At 43.9% G+C, this 10,159-nt stretch overlaps 1 protein-coding gene across 1 annotated transcript; it reads right to left on the reverse strand.

The window, feature by feature from the left end:
- Positions 1-38: 38 nt before the first annotated feature.
- On the reverse strand, positions 39-5,823 carry LOC122185812 (L-lactate dehydrogenase A chain). Its single transcript, XM_042881945.1, has 8 exons — positions 5,744-5,823; positions 4,790-4,924; positions 3,910-4,027; positions 3,047-3,220; positions 2,431-2,604; positions 1,524-1,641; positions 1,009-1,132; positions 39-827 (listed from the first exon to the last, which is right to left on the reverse strand). Exons 2-8 carry the CDS (start codon positions 4,913-4,915, stop codon positions 663-665), a joined length of 999 nt encoding a protein of 332 aa, XP_042737879.1. The 5' UTR covers positions 4,916-4,924; positions 5,744-5,823; the 3' UTR covers positions 39-662.
- Between the last annotated feature and the right edge of the window lie 4,336 nt (positions 5,824-10,159).

The following is a 10,159-nucleotide window of genomic DNA, read 5'->3' on the forward strand; positions in this document are numbered from 1 at the left end:
CCAGAATGCCCTCTCAAAAAAGACTCAGGAGGCTGAAATACATTTTATGGTTTATTTGGTGTTGGAGCTGGTACTACAGGTCATTGTCTTGTTGCATATATAAACTTTAACCTTTTCTTTAAATGTGCTTTGGAGACAAATTTACAACTAGTCCGATACAGTACACAAAAATAAGTTCCTCTAAAAAAAAGGTATACACAAGTTCCAAAGAAGTGTTAGGAAAATATTTGGACCTACCAACAGTGAAATATTTAAGCTATTCAGCTGGCAGAGAAGGTTTGTCAATCAGTTTGACAATCCTGTGACTGCAAGAAAATAGTCTTTGGTTTCACGTTGTGTTAGTTAGCTGGTTAGTTATTGTTCTGGCTAATGTTTAGACAACGTGAGGAAAAGGCAGTGCTGCTTTGAATGCTGGATTGATGTCACACCACTTCACTGTACAATACTAGGTGGCTGGAGCTATGGCTAAGAATATAAGTGTCTGAGGACAGGGAAAACCCTAGAATAGTTTCCTAATTGCGATCTTTAGGAAACTCATTTGTTCAGATTTTAGTTTGTGTTCTATTTGAAATACACCGAAGGATTTGACCTACTTGGAAAGTGCAACATTAAGACAAACCACTAAACCGTTAAACTGCAAATAGTGAATTGCTTGGACAACTTTAGAACTGTAGTTCTTTCTGAATTCCCCAGAGTGTATCTGCGCTCTTCTTTATTTTCTCCTCTTCATCAGGTTTTAGGATCATCTTCACTACATCAGTGATGCCACTGCTGCCCAGTACACAAGGAACACTTAAGAAGACATCATCTTTTATTCCGTGCAAGCCCTGAAAAGTAGGTAAGGATAGTTAGGCTAGGATTTGTGCACATCTACTTTAAAGAGTATTCTAATATGGAAAATTCAAGTAAGCTTAAGAGAAATTTGAATGTTGTCACTGTTCCTCGGGATTCTTAAGTTTTCCGTTCTCAGTTAAAACAAAGAAAAGTCAGCAAGAAAGAGCTGCTCACCTTAACAGCTGTAGAGACTGGGTGCACTCTTCTTAAGTTCTTCATAATAGTTTCAGCTAGATCTGCCACGGAAAGGCCAATAGCCCATGACGTGTACCCCTTCAGTTTGATGACCTCATAGGCACTGCAGAGTGAAAGTTACTTATTAAAAAGCAAGTAGCATCAATGGAACTAATTGACAGCTGTAGGAAAGGCTTTTGATCCCTTAAACAATTTGGAGACAGCGGAGATTTGACTGATAGCTGACCGGATTGAAATGCACTGTTTGTACTTCACACCGTGCCCCTCACTAACACCAGAAACTCGGAAGTTAAAACATCTTCTTTATTTAAAGCTCACTAACCATGAAAAGTTAACTGCCAAATCTATGTTAGTCCTTAAAACAATGAAGTTGTATTATTTCTGCATTGTTTGACCTTCGTTTTGGGCCACTTACTAAACCAGAAATCAGTAATGCAGTTCAGAGATGTTCTTCAACATGAGATCATACGATGGAGAACTAAAAGCAGTATTACCTGTCCACCACCTGCTTGTGAATCTCCTTCCAGTGTTCCTTGTCTGCATCAGTTCCCATGTCTGGATGAAGAGCCTTCAAGGAGACACCAGCAACATTCACTCCGCTCCAGACAGGCACTGAGTTGCAGAGAGATTAAATTACCTCACAAAGTAAAGAATCTTCCCAAAAGACAAGAATGTAATTCTGAGATTAACAGTTAAGGTAGGAACTACCTGGATTAGTTTGTGACACATCACAGACATGGACTTGATTCCAAAAATAGTATAAAATGTGAGACCAATTGAAGTTGTAGGGTAAGAACCCCACAACTCATGAACTAAAAATGGCAGTAAGTCCATGCTTTGCAGCAGTTCCTCAAAATAAAGATGGATTCCAAATGCACTCTATTGGGTGTCAGGAAGCAGACAGTGCTGCTCTGCTGTTGCTAGAGAAGTGCAGACTAAGTGAGAAGAGTATTGTTCTTTCTCTTGTTCTCATCTAGACTTGACTCCACACTTTCATTCTTAAACATGGCTCTTGAAGTAGTGAAGACAACTGAGTGATTCCCTCTAGATATAGTGGGGATCTCTGGGACTCTCTTGCCGAGATCTTCACCCTCTTGCTTCTTCAGTATGCTTTTTAGAGAGTTATGAGAACAACTTAGCCTAGACATTTTTAGTCTCCTTAGGTTACAGTAATGACCTTTTCTAAGCAGAGTAACTCAGGTCAAATATAGATCATCTAGGGTTACTCTGTTGCTGTAGAAGACTTAAAGTAGGACTTGCATTCTTAAGTTCCTGTAGTGCATAAGTTTGTGAACAGCATTCTTTGTAGCCCTTGCAGATTATGTTTATTGGAGAAAAATAAATAAATAAATAAATAAATATGAGAAGAAGCTCTGTGTAACAGCCAGGTTTTGCCCTTACCACTGGAGTCTCCATGCTCTCCAACAATCCACCCGTGGCAGCTCAGAGGATGGATGCCCAGTCTTTCTCCCATGAGGTGGCGGAAACGGGCTGAGTCCAGATTGCAGCCACTACCGATAACACGGTGTTTAGGAAAGCCACTGATCTTCCAGGCCACGTAAGTCAAAATATCCACTGTAAGTAGAACAGGGAGGATAAGTGCCAGTCACGAGCAGTCTGATATCTGGGGTAGTACCTTCTGCTTATCTGTAGGGATTTTATGTGCATGGCAGGTGGCACAGAGAGTGAAGCAATGCTCATCACCAGGTCCAGCAGTGGGCTAACATGAGCACTATTTTAAATGCAAAATTAAGAGGCTGCTATGCATATAATTACCAATGCTCCCTACTTTGTTCTGTGCTGAACTGGCAGCCCAAAGTTGGAGGGAGCCTAATTGATTTCTCAAAGAATCAACTTGCTGAGTGTGGAGAAGGAAGACGACACTTCTTGTTATGCGCTCAGTTGGCATAGCTACTTTACTAAAACCTATGCTTGGCTATATTGATATACTGACACCACTATACTGAAGAAAATAGTATTCTAAACTGAATCTCTTGACAAGCAACACGAGACAAACCTGGGTTTGAGACAATCAGCAGCTTGCAGTGAGGACTGTATTTCACAACGTTGGGAATGATGAATTTGAAGATATTGACGTTGCGTTGGACCAAGTTAAGACGACTTTCTCCTTCTTGCTGACGGGCACCAGCAGTGACAATGACCAGCTTGGAGTGTGCAGTCACGCTGTAATCTGAAAACAAAAGGCTGCGTGTCAAATGTGACCTCTTTCTATTTATGGTTCAGGAGTCCAGTTGCTTTTAGCACTGATATCTAAAACTCTCAAGTTTGAGGGTTGTTTTTTGCTTCTATAAAAAGTTCATCGCTGCAAGTGGCAACCTTAAAAGCACGTTCAAGTCTTACTAAGCAGAAATTGACTAACAGTATTTCATACTTGTCAGCCATTGGTGGGCATGCAGGGTAGCTGTTGGGATGGCCTCTAGTGGAACAGTTGCACAGGAGGAGAAGCAAGAAGGCACTGTTGTCATCATTTACTACGTGTGGATGCTGGAGCCACATATTTACTAGGGTGTGAGACTGCTATTACTTGCCCTGGTCAAGCTACCATTGAGCTTTAAGCCATCCACCATTTATAGCTGACAAATAACCAGCAAAGGATTCAGAAGCTAACTGCCTGTGAAAGGAAATTCTTAGAGGTTCATGGGTACTTAAGAAATTTATTTTTCTGTACTGAAAGTACTAGTTGGACCAGCCTTAAAAAGATGCATGAAACTGTGTCATCTGAGTACTGTTTCTGTAGGAACAGAAATGAAGCTAGCATCCCTCATGATTAGGATGACAGGACAAGTGCTAGACGTGGATGGCTGGTTTGATGTTGCTATCGACTAGAAATAGGTGACTCCATTGGAACCAACTACTTGCCTTTGCTTGATGTAATCTTTGGTGTTCTGAGAAAGAGGCTGCCATGCTGGAGATCAAGCATTTCTCCTCTCAGCTTGTCCTCCACAACATCAACAAGGGTAAGTTCATCTGCCAACTCCTGTGTGAGACCAGCATTAAAGAGTTCCGTTTATTACGAATTGAGTTATTTCCTCAGAGAAAACTGTGAAGTTATGATTCTTTTATGAGTAGCGATCATTTTAAGCAACTGAATTCATCATGACTTAATTTCCTCCCACATTGGGTATTTAAATTAGTCTCCTGGGATATCCACTTGAGTTAGTTGTATACCTTTCATATCTACATTGTACGTCAAACAGTTGGACGATTTAGCAGGACAGTGATGAAGATTAACTTAATACTTGTTCATAAGCAACCTAGTTTGCAATTAAGTAAAACAAGCCTGGTGTTGCCACAGTATTTTCAATGTAATAATGCAGTGTGGAAGACAATTCAGACTGCCTTGGACCTCTTTTTCCAATTCGCTCTGCAAAGAACTATTCCGTTACTTTTCTCAGCTTCAGACAAAATGACTCCTGAGTTCTTACTCTTTCTGTATGCCTAGAATGTTAGATGGCTTCTGCTTAGAAGGGCACCTGGAAGTTAGCCAATGGTAAATACAGCTCCTAAGAGCATATTGCATCTGATACTGGAGAAAACCTGGTTTAGAAGAACTACAAGCCATCAACAGGAAATTGCTGAAATTTGCTGCTTCTTTTCAGGCTCAAGTAAAGGAATTACAACCAAAAGGTCATCATACATGCTAGCTCAATTAGTCTAGTAAGGGAGATCACTTCTTGTCCCACCCTTTGAGGTTTCAGGTAGTCTGAACTGCATTGCTTCATTCCCACTTGACACTTACCTTCATGAGGATGCTGATGGCACAAGCCATTCCAACTGCACCCACACCAACCACGCTGATCTTATTGTGGGCATGAGGGTGCTCCTCTGTATGGACATTGTGGATGAGATGATCCTTGAGAGACATGGTGCACAGCTGAAAGAAAAGCAGTGCGTTATTTCTGCAGGCTTGGGAGCTTCCAGTCACTGGAATGTTCACAACAAGCAGATGGTAAAATAAGATGGTAAAAGATAGTGGGAAAATGCGTCTAAATTACATGCCTAAGGTGTCTGGCAATAAGACCAAACGGTTAAAAGCTGAACTGCTGTTGCCAATCCACCGTTTAAGATTGTTCCTGCAAACACAGCCTGAGAAGTATTGATTATATAGCTGGATGGCACTCCAGCAGCATTAGCAGAATGCTCTCAGCGACCATCCATGTCACATGTAGGTAAAGGAAGCCATTTTAGTGCTTCTACAGACAGTACAGCCTGCCAACCTCCAGTCCCGCTGCCCTGAAAAACTGGTATTCTATGTCTCAAGCCTTTTCAGAGCTGAAGTTACACAACACCTTCGCCAGGCCTTTGCAGAAACGCTGTGCTCCTCAAAGTCTACTTTATGGATTTGTTTCCAAGCAGAACCCGCATCCTGCATAAGGCACCTTGCTTCTCGTGTCCCCGGAACATAACAATACTCCCGAGTACGGCTATCAGCTCTCCAGTCTCACTTTTATTTTTTTAATTTTTTTTAAGCCATCGACGTGCTTAGATGGCCGTAACCTCCACGTGCCAAGCTCTCGCTTCCCAGCAGGGCACACAGGCACTCGGGCAGCGAGGAGAGGAATCGCAGCTGGGTGCTCGGCGGTGCCGGCGCGGCTCGAGGCCTCGCGCGGGAGCCAGCGCCCACCGCACCTTCCCCGGAGCGGCTCCCCTCCCTCACCTCTCCCCCTCAGCGAACGCCCCGGCCGGCACCTACCCGGTGTCTTTCCCTTGCAGCGCGGCGGCGGTCGTGGCGGGGCGGGTGAGGCGGCCGCCGCCTTAAGTAAGGGCCGGGCGGCTGACGTGCGGCGGGCGGGACGCGGCGGTGGGGACGTGCCCGCCGACACGTCGGGGCGGAGGGCGGCAGGCGGCGGGGGAGGGGGAGCGGAGAGGGCGGCCGGCGGCAGAACGGCGCGTATCGGTCAGTGTTCGCGCGCCCGCTGAGGGGCTGAGAGCGGTGTGGTGAGCGCTGCGCTGCCCTCCGTGTGGGCGCCCGTCTGAGGGGATCCGCACAGCGTGCCCTGTGCCGCCATATGGTACGGGGTTGGCCTGCACCACCGCTCTCGGCGACCCGTGCCATTTATGTGCCCGTGGGTGCATCTTATTGTGTGTAAGGCTCGCACTTCGCAAGTGAAGGGACTTGCTGCTGCTGTGACACCTCACTGACATCCCAGCCATGTTCTGCCATGGCGACCTGATGGGGACGGTGCCTCATTTCTTTGGGAGTCTGTTAGTGAAACCAAAGAAACAAGAAACGCAGCTGAGGAAACATCTGGAAAGGCTTGAAAAATAGGATAAGGAGAGATGTACGTCAGTCTCAAGCCAGAAACACAGAGTTTTGGTTCTCACCATAAAGACGGGTCCTTTCACCAATGGACGTGTTGGTTGCAAAAACCAGAAGTGCTCTGTGCGTTGCTGGTGCTGGGGGGACGAGTGACTGCTGTGAGGCGAGCAGGGTGGGCTGCAGGAGCTGTGGGACAGAGGGGAAGGTGCTGCTGAGCAGCCCTAATGCCACCTGCATGCAGAACAAAAGGCAGCCGTAGCATGTAGCTGTGCTGTTCTGTATTACGTGGGGTTCGCTGAGCACCTTGTTCCGTCAGCAGTCTCAAAGGCAGATTAGGAAGTTAAGTTTTGCATCCCAGGAATTCACATTGATGCTGTGTGTGCATGGGCGTGAACATCTCATCCAGTTCTAGGCATCAGCATTACACAACGCTGTAAGTGTTAGTGTCTGTCTGGAAGGATAGAAAGCGAACAACTGACAGAAAAACACCAATAAACGTTTTCTCTCAATAAAAAATTTGGCTTCCAAAGATTCTGAATGTAAGATAAGACAAGGCTGGCTGGATAGAGTACATTAAATATGTAACTAGCATAGATCAAATGGTACTTTTCACAGAATCACAGAATCACAGAATTGTTACTACTGTCATGGTGAAACCAAAGTTTTTAAGATAAAAATGTTGGTATGGTAGGACTGTTCTAATTCTGTGGCTCAGGCAAATAAAATTGGATTTGGTTTTTGGGGCATAGGCTCTAGTAAAATCTTCACTTGCTCGTGTTTGTGCTGCTTGTTACTGAGAACAGAACTGAGACCAAATCTCCATTATTTATAACATAGGGTAACTTATAGCATCAGGTTCCTCTTAGCTGTGTAGTGCCTATTCAAATACCAGAGGGCCTGCCTTTAATACAGTTGGTCAGAGCAAGCTGACTAGGATGTTTCAGTACCATTATGGTCCCAATTTGTCTTCAGTGATGGTCAGCAGATAGAAGCCTTGTTTTGTTAAAAATGAGTTACAGGTTTTAATATGCTAGTGTTAACTAGCCTGGCTTATAAAAATGTGAAGGTTGCAAATGCCAAATTTTTCTTTTTATGTGTCCTTTATGATCTTAGGAGCAGCAGTGGAAGCTCAGGAGGTGAGCAGTCATCTGGCATGATTGACAGACTCATGAAAAAAACAACACAGAATGAGATGAGCAAATGAAAGGTATTGTTCTTGCACGTGGAAGATGGAGGCAAGGTTTGTTGTGATTGCTTTTAAGTGACTGACTTTGACTGTAGGGATGGGGTCAATTTTCCTCGCTTGTATACGTAAGGAATTTTATTCTTCCTGTTATTTTTTCACTGTTACCTTCCATTGCAGTAGTGGGAAGTGCTGAAGCTAGAGTGGTGAAAATGTTTGAAATGTGTTTCCAGGGAAGATTATCCCTTCCTCAGCCTCATTTGAACTGTCCTAAGAACACTAAAAGCTGAAGGATGGGTTTCACTTTGGCTTGCACTAACAGGTATCACTACACATAACTGATTAGCCACAGTCTAAACACTACTGGATCCCTCTTCCCACGTTTCCATGCATTCATGTTACAATAAGGGCACTGCTATTGCAGAGATCTCCTGTTTTGCTGCTTCTCTTTCTTTGCACTGTCATTGTGGCAAATGGGTGGGGTGGGGGGATGTGCTAGCTGATGCAATTCTCATTTCCGGGTGTTTTATACATCTGTATTTCTGCAGCCTACTATCTGTAAGTGTGCACTTACAGGGCAAAATATATGGAGACCTGTGTAAATAATTGTCATTTTCTGAAGATTTTATTTCCCCAGTGTCCTGTTGTTGGACCTTTTTTTGTTTTTTAAATTGCAATCTGGTTTCTAGCTGATGTTTCAATACTCAGAACTTCCAAGTTTCACCAGTTTTTCTGTTCACCCAACAGGGCTAGTTATGTTTGCTAGCACAAGGGCAAAGGATTACGCATTCTATATAAAGCTAAAGAAAACGTTTTTTCTTGTAGCAGCTTCCCAAACTGTCACTGGGCAAAACAGAATACATGACTGTCTTGCTCTCTAAAGGACGGAATTTACTCATGGAAGCATGAGTCACTGTGCAGAATTCTTCAAGCCAAATCCATCCTTTTACATAATTGAATATTTACTCATTTGCTTAGGAGCTGCAGGAAATGGGACGCTCAGATAAATCACATGGTCAGAGAGCAGATTAAGGGCAGCCTGGTGGGTAAGAATCCTTACTCAGTCTTTGCCTAACAAAGTCGCCAAGAAGTCTCAGCTGGTTCAGCACCTGCCTTCCACTGATTGTCAAAAGAGCATAATCCTTAACACATCCTCACTGCTGCCTTCTAAACTGGCAGTAGCAAAACTCCTTCTGTTTCTCATGCTGTTTTTGAGTGCCTGGCAGGTTGCAGTAAGTGGAGACTTTCTATAAATTACAGTAAGGAGCCAGTAAGGGATATGAGAGGAGGGCTGCAGACCGCTGCCACTGCAGCTTGCCAATTCCAGAGGGCAGGCAGGTTCAGCAGCAAAAGGTCAGAGGCATGTCCCTATATTCCATCTGGAGCAGAGGTCTCCTTGCCTTTATTTTAATATTCATATTCTGCAGCTGTCAGTTTTGATTTTCCCAGGATCCTTCTCAGTACATCCCATGCCAGCATGATGGCTAGCTCAGGGTAAAGAGCTGTGGAGTCCTGTAAAGGCAATTTTTTTTTTCACTGGTTCTTGCCATTTGGGAGACAATGCACTTAATGGGACAGTGTTGGTCTCCCCTCCGACGAAGAACATACGTCATTTGTTATTCCTTCCATAAGAGGGATGACAGCAAAGAAGATGATAATGGACCCTTCAAGGAACACATGAACAGGCTTGAGTGTTCTGTGGGCTTAGTGTGAGCCAATGAATAAAAGCAAGCTAAGTGACAGCAGAGTAAGTCTCATCACAGTATTCTCTTTCTCAAAGATACTTTCCAGCATTCCAGATTTTGCATATCTGATTGACCCTGGACACATTCAGAATTACAGCAGGTTATATATTCTCTCCCATGCAAATATGACTATGGCAGAACTCTCATTTCTATGAAACAAAATGCCAAGTTATCCTTTTGGAAACTTGGCATCTGGTAGTTGAAGATACTGAAGATATGACCAGTGTAGAAAACTGAGAATCCGTCTGAATATTACACACATACAGGCATGGTGGAGAGACTTGCTGCCCTGCCAGCCCTCCAGAAACTGCACAAGCAAAACATGAACTCATCCCTTTCTCTCTTTAATCTGTTTAGGAGACAGTAGCATCATAGTCAGGACTCTTCAGCAGCATAAAGTTGGATGGGCAAGGAAGTCCTAGACAACAAAAATAGTTTGTTCCATGTTTTCCTGAGGGACACGCTTCAGTACGGAGGATGCTTCTCCTCAAAGCTTTTGCTTCAGACATCAGTGCTATAAAATTACAAAATTATAAAAACACAACTTTTACAGCTCATAGTGGTTTCTGGAGCTTGTAATACATGGCTTAGTTCCTGTAACTCTTTGTGGATCCTGGTAAATAAAATCCAGTTCTGTACCTGGAGTAGAAAAGCTGGAGACCAGGACATAATCACCTTCTGGTTTTGTACATTTTCCAGCAGATGTGGAAAATGTGTGTGCCTACGAATGACTACACAATAAATGATTATTCATTCCCTGGGAAGGGCTATGGGAGAAGAAAGATGAAGCTTAACTTACAGTTCAGCAAACTTATCAATAGAATGGAGCCAGGCAACCAGCTGCCTTCATTTCAGTCCCCCACACCTGAGGCTCTTTAAAAGAGCTGCAGCTGGGCTGGCTCAGCCCTAGGATGATAGCAG

The sequence above is a fragment of the Lagopus leucura genome, unplaced genomic scaffold (genome assembly GCF_019238085.1).
Source record: "Lagopus leucura isolate 7727_CA_CO unplaced genomic scaffold, USGS_WTPT01 Super-Scaffold_100033, whole genome shotgun sequence".
NCBI classification, from domain to species: Eukaryota; Metazoa; Chordata; class Aves; order Galliformes; family Phasianidae; genus Lagopus; species Lagopus leucura.

Excerpts from the sequence above, each read along its gene's own strand:
- LOC122185812 (XM_042881945.1), bottom strand. The coding sequence starts at position 4,915 with ATGTCTCTCAAGGATCATCTCATCCACAATGTCCATACAGAGGAGCAC. Across the intron at positions 1,133-1,523 it reads CACAAGCAGGTGGTGGACAG|TGCCTATGAGGTCATCAAAC; the intron begins GTAATACTGCTT and ends TTCACTCTGCAG. Across the intron at positions 828-1,008 it reads CAGTCTCTACAGCTGTTAAG|GGCTTGCACGGAATAAAAGA; the intron begins GTGAGCAGCTCT and ends CCTACTTTTCAG.